Source organism: Cydia splendana, chromosome Z (genome assembly GCF_910591565.1).
Source record: "Cydia splendana chromosome Z, ilCydSple1.2, whole genome shotgun sequence".
In the NCBI taxonomy this organism is placed as follows: domain Eukaryota; kingdom Metazoa; phylum Arthropoda; class Insecta; order Lepidoptera; family Tortricidae; genus Cydia; species Cydia splendana.
In genome coordinates, this window is record NC_085987.1 from 40,935,667 (window position 1) to 40,949,324 (window position 13,658).

The 13,658-nt window shown below is 39.8% G+C and overlaps 2 protein-coding genes across 3 annotated transcripts in view; one reads left to right on the forward strand and one right to left on the reverse strand.

The window, feature by feature from the left end:
* The first annotated feature begins 745 nt into the window (after positions 1-745).
* LOC134804104 (uncharacterized) overlaps positions 746-13,658 on the forward strand; it is a 450,088-nt gene continuing 437,175 nt past the window's right edge. Inside the window, exons 1-4 of one of the 2 annotated variants that reach the window (XM_063777045.1) lie at positions 746-1,234; positions 1,791-1,922; positions 2,316-2,471; positions 3,117-5,526. In XM_063777045.1, the coding sequence (XP_063633115.1) occupies positions 803-1,234; positions 1,791-1,922; positions 2,316-2,471; positions 3,117-3,437 (1,041 nt within the window). In that variant the 5' untranslated portion in view covers positions 746-802 and the 3' untranslated portion in view covers positions 3,438-5,526. Of the gene's footprint in view, positions 1,235-1,790; positions 1,923-2,315; positions 2,472-3,116; positions 5,527-13,658 lie in introns of those variants that run through there. The other variant, XM_063777046.1, reaches the window with a different exon arrangement.
* The window catches only part of LOC134804261 (exosome complex component 10 homolog), a 36,849-nt gene continuing 35,350 nt past the window's right edge, over positions 12,160-13,658 (reverse strand). Inside the window, exons 12-14 of the mRNA XM_063777232.1 lie at positions 13,537-13,648; positions 13,368-13,445; positions 12,160-12,611 (exon numbers count right to left, since the gene is read on the reverse strand). Coding sequence (XP_063633302.1) covers positions 12,213-12,611; positions 13,368-13,445; positions 13,537-13,648 — 589 coding nt within the window. The 3' untranslated portion in view covers positions 12,160-12,212. The remainder of the gene's footprint in view (positions 12,612-13,367; positions 13,446-13,536; positions 13,649-13,658) is intronic.

Sequence of the window (13,658 nt, forward strand, 5' to 3'; positions counted from 1 at the left end):
AAAGATAAAGAGAACTGTCTAAAATAAGCCAAGTAGGTGCTACAGTAACAATAGCTTATTCAAATGTAGGATCATTAATAATACTCGGAAGGAAAAAAAAACCGGCCAAGTGCGAGTCGGGCTCGCGTTCCAAGGGTTCTGTACATGAAGTCCGACTCACGCTTGACTGCACATTTCTAATAGGTTTTCCTGTCATCTATAGGTAAAGAACTATTTTGAGTATATTTTTAAAATTTTAGACCCAGTAGGTTCGGAGATAAAGGGTGGGGGATTCTAATCTACTTATTTATTTTAAAATATAAAAAAAAATATTTGAAATTCTCAAAATTACCTCTTTTATTTTTTATATGTAACACGATATATTTTGTAAAACTTTATTTTTTAACTTTCTTATTTACCCTCCAAACGTGGCCCCCATGTTTAAAATTCGTTTGTTTACGTTACATGTCCGTCTTTGGGTCACTAAATTTACATATGTGTACCAAATTTCAACTTACTTTGTCCAGTAGGTAGTTTCCGAGAAAAAAGGCTGACAGACAGACAGACGTACGAGTGATCCTATAAAGGTTCCGTTTTTTCCTTTTGAGGTACGGAACCCTAAAAAACCACATTAGGACAGTGTGTTGGCTACAAAACACAATAAGCAAAAAGATTTCCATTTGCTCTGAAATCCGCCAACCGTTTCCCCTTATTTACAAACATTACCCTTATCAACCCATGAAAGAACAACTTCCTACCTAATTACAAAATATAGTTTCAAAGCGTTTGAAAGTACGATCAGAACCAATTAGTCTGTCCGAAAATGCGGTGGTCGAGTTACCTTCTCGTCGCCTACATGCTGCATATCGCTGCCAGCGTCAAAGTAAAGGTGGTCATGCATTCCGATTCCCAAGAAGACTCACGGATCGAGGAGGAATACCCTACAACAGACAACTGGGAAAAGAGACACACCACCATGCTTCCCTACATTAAGAAACACTCAAAACACAACAGACGGGAGAAAGAGTACGAGGACAGAAGAGAAGTAAAACCTACCACTGATAAGGCGGTCACCCCTCTCCATCCAAACGCTGTGCTTTTCTCTTTAATCTACAAGCAGATCAATATAAACAGCATGTTCATGTTCGAACAGACTTGGTACACTTGGTCGACGGAGAGTCGTAATGATGGCTCGAAAAACGTCATTTATTACATCTGTTATAAAGAGCCTAAGCATTGTGACGAAATTGGTTGGGTAAGTTAACTTTAGTGCTATTATTATAAACTACCATAAACTCGCACTTGTGGTCAACTTTGTAAATTGTAGAAACCTAAGAAAGCATTGATAATATTATAAGGTTCTGTAAAAATTACTCTAACTCTGGTAGAATACCTAGGTACATTAGAAGCCATAGGATGGTGTACAAAATATGATAGATCTCCAACAATGATTAGGAGAGATTAGAGAATGAGTTCATTATACGCTATTAAGGGTGGTATTCCACCTGTCCAGTGTCAGTGCGTCTCACTCTCTCATTAAAGCAAAATGTGAGACGCAATACACATTGGACTTGGACAAAGAAATTGGATAGGTGGAATACCACCCTAAGTTACCACCGACTTTCCAAGTTTTGGCAGACAATGTACCTACTTCTGGGTTACAATAATTGCAAAAAAAGATGTAGATATTAGGTAGTTAAGGAACGGATAGGAAAGACAATTTACAAGAGCAGTTGAGTATAACTTTTACATATTACTTAGGTATACTTTGCTTATACTTATTACGAAATATATAAATTTCAAATCAACAGGAACGTACCGACTCGCTGCCCCGATGCGCGTTCGAGATCGATTCTCTGCTGCCCGACGACCGTGCCTGCATCAACCCATTCGGCGTGGAGCCGCACAACTCCATCGGGTGTGACGGTGGCGAACAAATCAAGGTACACTCTACTGCTTCACCTTACAGAGCATTCAGATATGGCTAACGCAGATCAGTGAGCGTGCAGTTCGTGAGCGAAACGCGAATGGCTAGCACAGTATTCGCCAGAACTGAAAAGGACTGGAAGGTTTTGGAAGTGGTAACGACGTGTTTAAAATGTGTTTTCTGAATGTTCCCATTTGTTGCGCTATTAGCGCATCCATGATACCCCTGCAAATCTACAAGCATGCAGCACTACTCTCTGCGTTATAGACACGCGTGTGCACCCGCCAGTCGTAATATATGGAATTGTATGTATGATGTCACACTCCCTGTGAACGCATACGTACGTATAATCGTATAAAAATAGTATGGACTATAAGAATCATGCTAACAAATTGCGTGTTTATGACAGGTGAAAGAAATCGTCCGAGCGTGCGGACCGCGGATCCGGTCGCTGTGGCGTTTCGTGCGCGTCGGCGCGCGCCCCACCGACGTACCCAAGCCTGCCGACGTCAACTCGCTTGTGTGCGAGGACGAGGACGAATGCCTCGTAAACGTCGAGTACAGGGCAAGTATTGAGAGCAAAGGGCAGTACAGTAATCACCAATTATAACGCACCCAAAGTATCTGCCGTACCTTTGAAACATAGGTATCTCTATAAGAAATACTTAAAGCTGAAAGCTGTTAAAGGTATTCATGTTGACGGTACACCGTACAAGCCGCTATGGCGATTCGCGTTGGCAAGCGTTGGTATGCTATAGGTCAGTCATTTTAAGCCTCTATCTTTTCTCTATCTAATCTATGCGTGCAAAGTTAAAACGGCCGTTTTTGTTCTGAGTTCCTAAATCGACAAATCCAGCAACATAAAAACTAGTTTGATGTATTCAAAAGGTACTTAAATACACACTACAGTACGTAGTGGCCCCCTTTTTTAAATACCTGTCGTTAAATTTATATAATCACGATTATATTGCACGTTGATGGTACGAGTTGACGGTCGAGGGGCGTACGGCGTTGTCATGCGAGCGGCCTGAGTGAGTGCACGCTGTTGAAGTTGCCGAGACTATTTTGACGCTACCCGCCCCGCTGAACGCTACTATTTGCCAGTGACAGACGTTCGCCACTGAGGTCATAATACCTATTACACTTTTTAGTGTCATACACCTGCTCGTTCCTGTTATTAAATTTTTCCTCATTTTATATTTTTATATAGATTCATCACGATCGCATCACGTTCGCGTTATACGAGCCAAGTCGAGGCCAGACGTTCAAGAGCGCCCTAAAGCGAGACCTCCCCGACTACGACGGCAAAACGACCACAGCTGCCTCCCACCATCACCACCACCAAACCAAGAAAGTAGAAGAACACAAACCAACCCATCCAAGAAACAAGTACCACGTCAAGGCCAGGCCGAAAATCGAAGGCAAAGGTCTCGAAAAAGAGAAAAATGACTCAGGATACGGGAGCAGGCGATCGACTAAGAATAAAATAAAAATTAGAGAAGAGGACTCTCAAGATATATCGGACAACTAAAAGCAGGTAATAAATAATTCTTTTATATGTCTCAAAATAGTACTGTACCTTGTACACTTAATTGTATGTTGTATGTTCAGAAATTAACCCTTTACCAAGCGAAGGGATATATTCCTCCCACATCTTATATCGGTTACCGTAGTCAGGTTTTAACTCCAAACCTCCTACAAAATATTTTGTCAATCCCTGAAAATAGTATTTTATGATCTTCATTCACAACACGCTTCTAAATAGCGTAATATATCTTTGGCAGCCGTTTAAATTCACTTGAACTCTAATTTCAGTAAACTACGGAGAAATTCGAACACTTTCCTTAATTTCTATGAAACAGAAGTACCTACATACAGGTCAAACATTTTTTTGATATTTTGTAGATTTTGAGTGTTGAAAGCTTAATGTAATCGTAAACATTGCTAAATATTCATGCATTATTGTGTATGACCAGAATTAGGATGCGGGTTGACATTATCCTATGGCCTTATTAGTGTTTAACTGTGCGGGAGCTATTCTTCCCATGGCCCGGTAAATTGTCTTGTCATGTCATAAAAACTCACGTAAGTAATAAAGCTGTTTTTGTGTTCAACCTAGAGCGATTCAGTGATTGATATAATGTTTCGTAGTAGATTTGGAGTTAAACCTTGACTATGATAACCGATATAAGATGTGGGAGGAATATATCCCTTAGCCTGATCAAGAATATAATAAGACAAAATCGAGTATGACATTTAATTACTTAGACAGGCGATGGGATAACCGTAACCCACATTTTTATTTCTGGTTTAAAGGAACATCTCCGACTTTCGTAAATACATTTTTTACAAGGCGTTCAATACGGTTGTAACAGTATTAGGGCTTGCAATTCGAATATTCGAATATTCGAATATGTCGAATATTCGACCTGTTTTGATATTCGAATATTCGGCCGCTCAGGTTTCGAATATTCGAATATTTTTTATTACTAAGGTAAAATCTATTTTCATCCGTTATAGTTACAGTTTCTGTGTATTTTGCCGGGTATTAACAGTGAATGAGGAACCGTAGGTACCCAAATGCGAAGGAAATAATGTTTTTACTGTATTCCTCTCAATAGGCTTCGTGAATACAGTTAAACCTAACAACCTAACTCAATTTCAAAGGAAACGAAATCAAAAAGTATGTTTTATTACGGTGCGGCTAATGCTTTTTCTAGGTACAAGTAACTTTACGTAAGTTTTAAGATAAAGGGTCATTTTGTTTATTGAGTAAAAGCGTACCTTAAGCGAATATTCGAAGTCTAAACCTTGCCCTTTATCGCAATTCACAAATTTGATCATACCAAACCTACCGAACTAGGTAATCTAACCATGCACCTTTAGCTAACGAATGATCCACCCCGTAGTCAGCCAACTTTTTCCCTTAAATATTCCAATACCAATTATATAACTTATTATATAACAGCCGACCATTAGGAATCAAAACTAAACTTGCCAAGACTAATAAAGTCAATAAAGATTCAAAATACAATGGAATTAAAGGCCATTTTACAGGCTTCTTAACGACAAGAAGTTAATTTAAATCAGAAAATGATTAGTGATTACCTACTAAAATGTTTTCTCTCTTACATACGTGTTTGGATGGTTAAAGTTATATTAATTCACGCAACGACGCATTTATAATAAAAAGTTTTATCAAGAAATATTGAAAATGTCTAATTTTTGCGTTTTAGGTACTTACTTGCTTTTATAAACGTGGGTATTTCAGAGTAGGATGATAAAATCTAGTCAATAAGTGGATTTCTGCAAAATATCATTAATTTTAGCAATATGTGAAAAAAGCTTTTGAATAAAACGATAATAAACCGATTTTTCGTTCCTTTTCTTATTTTTTTTAAATATTCGAATAATTATTCGAATATTCGAATATCTCGTCAGAAAAAGTCGAATATTCGAATACCTGAAAGTTTCGAATATTTGCAAGCCCTAAACAGTATACACAGTACGTATCGAGACTCGCTAGTTCTTAAGGGCCTGTGGTAAAGGGTTAAAGGTAGGTAGAATGATTTTATATTTAAGGTTTGTAATTTAATTGTATTGTAATTTAATAACATAATAAACGAGAGAAAAAGCTACGTTATAGTTTTATTATTCTGTGTTGCCGCGTAACGGGTTGGAGTCTAACTAAAACCAAAACATATTATGATGAAAACTTATAGGAAGTACGTATTATACAATGGTATGGTAATGGCTATGTGTCAAGTTGATGGTGGGGGAAATACACAAGCGACACAAGCGAATAACGCGCGACGTAGGGTGGTATTCTACCTATCCAATTTCTTTGTCCAATGTGTGCGCTGACATTGGACAGGTGGAATACCACCCGTAGTGAAAGTTTGAACTTTCGTGGGATGTCTTCATTCTATTTGGCAGCTGTCAACTGTCAAATAAGCAATATACAGGATGGGCCAAAAGGGTGTTGGCAGTATGAAAATTGAATTAAAAAAAATTTCAACGTCGTACAACATTTTTAATGCTACTTTTAAAAACACAAGTTGTGGTAATTTTATGACTCAAAATAATGTGTAGATAAGTGGCCCACCTGAGTTTCTTGGCACTCTTGAAGGCAAAGTCACAAATTCAGGACTTTTTTCGAAATATTACCCTCGGGGATATTGGCGATTTCCCGAAGATTTTTCCTTTTGAGCTGCTCAAAATCTTACGAATTTTTCTCAAAGACTACAGATTCGAGGTAATCCTACAGAAAAAAAATCATACGGACCGAGATCGGGGCTGGGTGGTCGCCATTTGTTATCATTCCTTTCGGAAATGAGATTAGAGCATCTGATTGGCAAAATGAAGTCGGTTATTCGCATCATTTGATTTAATTCATAAACAAACTGAATCTTTTAAACCTTAAGATGCAAATTATGCTTCAAAACTTGTCGCAATGTTGAATTTTTTATTGTCCATAGCCCAAACTCTCTTACGCGTTGATTGTTGCGGATTTTGCCGACCAGAACGTCGAACTTGCTTCACAATGTCGGCCGTTCTCTCAGAGGCTGGACTTCCGCCAGGCATTATTGCTATGGTCGAGCCGGTTATTTCAACCATTATGATCAATTTGCGCATGACATTCACACTTGGAACCTCACGTTAATCTCGTAAATGGTATTCCTGTCGATACACCCATCGTGCAGTAATCACCGATTTAGGGTTTTGGTAAAAAGCTCATACACAAAATGCAGGCTCCGCTCCTGTGTACTGCTCTATGCCGATTAAAGGACCATGTCCAAGGCAGAAATGTCCCCACCCACCAACAGAAATGAAACATGTCTCATTTAATAGATCTTAGCAACCTGATGATTTTTTACTATGACGAGGATCATACAAATTTGCCCATGGTCCTTTCTACGAAACGACGCGTATAGCAACATACCCCCCCACCGCACCCCGCCAAGCGGTTTCGAAAAATTCAAGATTAAAACTACCAACACCCTTTTGGCCCACCCTGTATATGTTCCACACCGAGTAGCAGTATCGTCTTTACCATAAGGCACACGGGGCTCGTGCCCCGGGGTCCCATCCTTTCATCAGTGGGCCCCCACTGATTAACAGTCCGCCGGACGGTATCGGCCTGTCAGTTAGAACAAAATTTTCACAGTTCCGAACAACTGACAGGCCGATACCGTCCGGCGGACTGTTAATCAATGGGCGCCTTTAGGCAGCCCCGAAGGACTGACAGTAACAGTTTATTTGATTACCCATAATAAATAGATGATCATAGTAGAAAAATGTTAGTTTAACCTTTTCGACGCCGTGCCAAACACAAAAGCTGTCACTCGGACGCCACGCCACAGAAGTGTCAAAACTGAAATGGAACTTTATGCATATGCACGAAGGTCTATGTTGCTCTGTGGTCTGTGACCTATTAATCGGTCTTTGGCGTTGGACCTGCGGTGCCGATATATCGGTCATTGGCGTCTAAAAGGTTAATTCGCTTTCTTTGCTTTCCAAATGGGCCCAAAATTCTTATGTGCCCAAGGGCCCCAGCATAGTTTAACCCTTTACCAGGCTAAAGGATATACAGGGTGACCTTAGCCATTGGACAAACCCTGAAATCCCACGTAGGGTTACTTCTCAGAAATGCTCTAACGGTAACATTTTTTAAATTATTTTTATAAAAGATAAAAAAATAAATTATCAAACAAAAGTTATTTGCAATAATCGACAACAAAAAGAAAAATACTGTATTAATCATTGGCAGTGCTTTTGACAATTTGTTTGAAAATGTACGGCAATGATGACATTTGTCAAAAGTCAGAATAATATATGTCATAAATAAAAAAGATAATCAAAACGGTCGAAGAAGGTTTCATACTATTTATTTCCTCAGGAGCTACTAACACATACAGGTTGCTCCAAAGTAAAAAATCGTAATTTCTTAATAGGGGATATTACTGCAATGTTCTGCCGCCAGAGTGCAGCACTCAGTAAATTCATAGACTAACTTATACCTACTGTGCCTAAAGCGGGCCTAAAGCCCCCTTTCACACTCCTACCGTGTAGTGGGGTTGCGGACTACGAGCCGTCCTACCGTTTAGCCGTTTGTAGGACGGCTCGTAGTCCGCAACCCCCTTACACAATCCTACCCAACGAGGCGGACTACGAGGCGGCCTACACGGTAGGAGTGTGAATGGGGGGCTTTAAACTGTTTTTTGACAAGTTTTCACAGACAATAAAATATGACATTGATGCATCAAGGCAGTTTGTTAACAAGGGCCTACCGGTAAACGCGAAAATCGAAATTTAATTATCTGCCTCTTTATCGCTCGAATATGCAAGAGTGATAGAGAGATTAGATAACGAAATTTGGATTTTCTTGTTTCGCGGTAGGCCATGTGCTTGACGTGACGTGTGATGTGTCAATGTGGTTTGTTTACTGTATGTGCCACAAAGGTGCCACCTACGCAAAGATTTGGCTAATATTCCCTATTTCTTCGTAACCGCTACACCGATTGCTAGAGTCAGTCCATGAAAAGTCTGCAGCGGATTTGATAGCCCACGCAGTGCACCTGTTATTATAAACGTCAAACTTCTATGAAATGATGACGTATAAATGACACTTGCACTGCGTGGGCTATCAAATCCGCTGCAGACTTTTCTTGGTCCGACTCTATGATACTTTGTATACTGGTTCTAAATACCCTAATGAAATTATGTACATTTCGGCTTTGTCCAATGGCTAGGGACACCCTGTATATTTCCCACATATGGCACTTCAAACATGTGGTCTATTTTAGATGAGTAAGACTGACATTCGAATGTCATTTTTGAACTGTCAGCAGGGGTGCGAAACTCCTGACTTCGGCCAAACTCGGCTCCGCTCGGCTCAGCATTGCTCCGAGCAATTATTAGGGTTGGCACCACTTGACTTCCTTTTGGGTGCACGACCACAGATAAGATAATCACTTGAATTTTGACAACCCTAAATAGCCGAAAGGGATAGTGCCATAAATTAGAAAGGGATAGCATGATTCGACCCTGAACCGCTGTCAAACTTCGGTTTTGTAGGAAGTTTTTCTGTACGGCAGTACTATTATTTATTCTGTGCTGTCAGCCTGGTAAACGGTTAAGACGGCCCTGCCCACTAGGGCGGCGCCACAGTAATGCAAGGAGCGAATAGGGGGCTGTCCATAAATTACGTCATCGATTTTTGTCAATTTTGGACCCCCCCCCCCCTAAAATCATCCAAAAGTCATGCTTCGAAATGAATTGAAATTACGTAATTTATGAATAGCCCCTAGTACAACGCATTTGTGTGCGTAGACGCGCAAGTACCTAGATACCTACAGCTGTAGTGCATAATTGAATTCCATCGTATTTTCTCGGAAACATTCGTATTTGTCAGCTCATGCTACTTCAGTCAACCTCAATACTTTTTGTACCAAAATAACTATAATAAATAAAATAACACAAGAGGGTTATTCCAACAGAATAATCCACAACAGAATAATAAAATATTGACGTTGTCATGATATTTCACTCAGTTGAATATGGCATCCTTAAACAGATTTATATACAGAGAAACAGGCATATCCAAAGAGGTTTGATATCATATCACTTGATAAACTTTAATAGTAGCATATGGATGGATATATACATATTATTTGAAGAGTTTTCCTAAAAAAGCTTGCTATAAAATTCTTTGTTTTAATGGCGACGTAAAGACCGTAGCGGAAAGGCAGCCTAAATAAAATAATTGCTTTAGTTAATAAATTACACCACATATACCATCGAATGACAAGGCATGTCCATGTTGTGCAAACTCTGAAAACAGCTCATCCCCGCCGAGCTCTGTTCGGTAGTCGTACGTCAGACTACCCAAGCAAAAAAGAAAATTTTCCATATATATAAATCCGTAATGTAGATATAATTATCAAAATTATAAGAAATGAACAAATACAATATTTTAACACACACACAATTTCTGGAAATATCCATCAACTAACAACATCATCACAATACAAACAATAGTAACACAATCACAGACACTAACAATTTAATTTGATTCCAAACCATCACGGGGCAGAATTTTCACGCCACGGTGCAATCTGATATCATCAGCGACGTCGTCGCCTGCAGCGTCGTCGGCGGCGACGGCGACAGCAGCAGGGGCGGCGGCGACGACGACGACAGCGGCGCCGCCGCCGTCGGCATCTATCTGATGGGTCGCCGGACGCCGAGCTCGGAGATTGAATAGGTTTCTTTTCAAACAATTTTAACGTATCTTCTCTAGTGTTCAGCTTACGATTTCTATCATCGTCGTACTCGTACTGAGACCTCCTCAACCGCTTTACTATGCCGCCAAGCTTGGCGCTGTGTCCGCAGCCTCGCAAACATTGCACCACCGCCTGGCCGATTGGAGTTACAAGCTGCTCTAACTCTTCCAACTCGAGTTTCACATTAACGCCACTTATTTCAGTGCACGTGGCTTTCGCTGTAGTTTCCGGTAATGTATCCATTTCGTAACTCATGATTTAGATACATTTAAAAACGAAAAATTTAATTTAGACACCTAATACTACACATCTCTTGATGGTGAAACAAAATGTGACAATGGAAATTCAGAATAGAATCAGACGAATTTTGAATATGTTGAAATATTGTTTTTGTTTACTGACCAGTACGTCAGTGGTAGTCAAAGATGGTTGCATAGATATCAAAAGCAATGACCTATCATTCGCCATAGATATCTTTGGCCCTAGCGAAGGCTAGACGTGTTAGACCGACCAAGACAAGTCTGCAACGATTTAGATAGCACACGCAATGCAGATGTTATTTTAAACGTCAAACTTTCATGAAATTATGATGTATAAATAACACTTGTACTAGTTGTACTGCGTATGTTATCAAAATCGTTGCAGACTTTTCTTGGTCTAACTTCTACTATGATCCAACGTTTTACTATGATCAATCATTATAACCCTAAAGGACTAGTTTTTGATAGAGTACCTTCTCTTCTTTTGTTTCAAGCGATGCCGCTTGGCACGATTGTTCCTATACTCAAACAAAGCTGATTTGGCCCGGTACCCAAAATATCGTACCCAAAGGGGAAGTAGAGGGGGGAAGGGGTCGGCCCCCCAGGTCCAATCTATGCTTTATTTCTTCCTGCTCTTAGCAACTTGGGCAAGTTATACATTATATCATGAGACCTATATAACTTGAACTAACAGGAACTACCGAATTTGACGCTAACGCTAACCCCCTTATTCATAAACGCACTACAAACCTCATTTAGCTAATAATCGTTTGTCCTTATCTGTCATTTTGACTTATAATTTTTTATATGTATTTGTAAGAAAGGAATAAAACATAATTTAACTAAATAAGGCCCGTAAAGTTTTATGAATAAAATGTATAAAGTAACTGGATTACAAGGCTACACCAGGGCACGGTACAGTTGTACAGCATTGCTCCGAGCAATTATTAGGGTTGGCACAACTTGACGTCCCTTTGCGTGCACAACCACAGATAAGATAATTACTTGAATTTTGACGACCCTCGGAGACGCCAAGTCTAAAATTTTCGGTACAAAATAGTCTGCCGTTTTTTGCGGGGGAGGGGCACATCAAATGTATAGGGACGTCATGTCAGATAAACGTCAGTCCATACATATGGTTGACCATTGGCCGCCTATTTTCGACAGAGGGGAACGCCTGTTAATGGCGGCTCCATTGTTAATTACTCCGAGTGACGACCCTAAATAGCCGAAAGGGATAGCGCATACATAAGAAAGGGACCGCATGATTCGTCCCCGAATCGCTGTCTAACTTCGGTTTCGTAGGAAGTTTCCTTTATTTACGGTAGTACTATTACTTATACTGTGGTAGTGTTCAGTCGTCAGTCTCCATGGTCTCCATACTCTCCATAGAGTCTGTGCGGAAAGATTAAGAGTCGTGGAATGTATTGGGCGCCATACATTCCACGACTCTTTCCGAACAGACTCTAGCTGTCGCGATGCGTACTCTAGGTATGAAACAATTATAAGGTTATTTTTTTTATATTTTTGAAACAGCCATAGGATTTAGGTAAAGGGTTGTTCTATCATGGTTTTTCTGTATATTGGGCAAATATTGAGATTTTATTTTTAAGTAATTTAGTGACACCACCTTAGATAAATTATATCAAGCCTACCTATAAGCACAGCGTCTTTAGGATTATCGTTTAATAATAAAACAACTATGTCGTGTAAAATTGCTATGTATAATATCGCTTACTTTCACTTAAAAGTATAGTAACATCAATGCTTCTTAAACTTTGCCTTGGGCTGTTTGTGCGACCTAACGTTGTTGTCGAAGAACTTTTTGTAGTTCGCGTTTTTGTAAAGGTATGGTTTTACTTCGGTTTTCGCCTCGGGCTTGCTGTGCTTAATATTTGTTTGTTTTAATTCTTTTTTCGAGTCATCAACTTTGTTTATTTCTTTGCGTTCTACGCTGTCTGGTGATATCTTTCTTTTGCGCTGTTTCGTCGCACTGTCGTCAAGTAAATTTTCTTTAGTTTCAACGACGTTCTCGTCGTTTTCTATATGTGACTTAGCCTGTTGTAATTTATGGAGAACTTCTGTCTTAATCAACTCGTCCCCTTTTCCTATCGCCGCTATTTTCGCTTCTTTATCTCTGTACTCCCTTATCTCTTCCATCTGTGAACATGTTCATACGGTTAATGTGTGCGTGCTCGAACATTGTAAACAACTACAAGCGTCTAATTGTTCACTACTACAATACATCGGAGCTAGCAACTGTAGGGCACTCTCGGGCGATAAACCGCTTTTCGACGCCGCTACAACGGCCGGTATTGACGATATAGACGGTGACTAACATCAACTTTTGTCTATGTTTTAAAACCCTGTGAAAGTCATCGGTTCCGTGAAAACTTGTGGTACAAAGTAACTTGTATTTCCACTTACGAGTTTTCACGAAACAAGCCCCCAGGTGTCCAGCCAAACAATCTGTAAAATATTGTTTTAAAATGACATATCTATATAAAGATTGGTATTAAATGGCTTTGCAAGTTCGCAGTAGTGACGGAGATTGGTAATTCACGAGATTTTTTTTTCTACCTAGGGAGGGGTATCAAAAGTTCACGTTAAACGCCATCTATAACGTCAATAGTGACTAGTAAGGTAATAAGACAATGCAATAGGCAATTGAGTACAGAAAATTAGTTTTAAACAAGTATATTTAAAACTAATTTTCGAGTGAATACATTGTCTTGTTAGCTACAGCGCCGCGGTAACCTAATATGTGAAGCTCTCTAGCCTCAGTAGAGATTTAAATCGGTTTCAGAAAACTTGCACCTTATTATTTATAAAATAAGGCTCAAATCATCCGTTACCGCGCAAAACAACCGAGCCACTGAGCCCAGACCAAAAGCTTGTGATGTGTAAACCAAATACCTGAGCTAACGAGCGATATTTTCTGTATCTGTCATAAGGCGGTATGAACTGTTTCGCGTCGACGTTCAAATCGGACACCTGCAATTTCAAACGTGGATCACTGGTTGTTCGTTGAGTGGGGTAATAAATAGGAATGGGTGTTATGGAAGATCTTTATTCATGTACTTACAACACAATATGTGTCAGTATTATAGGAGGGTACGAAGGCTTGTATGTCGGGGTGGCAGTCGGTCAGGTCGCTGAACAGCAGCGCCGCTCGGTCCAGGTTGATGCGTTCCTCACTGGAAGAAG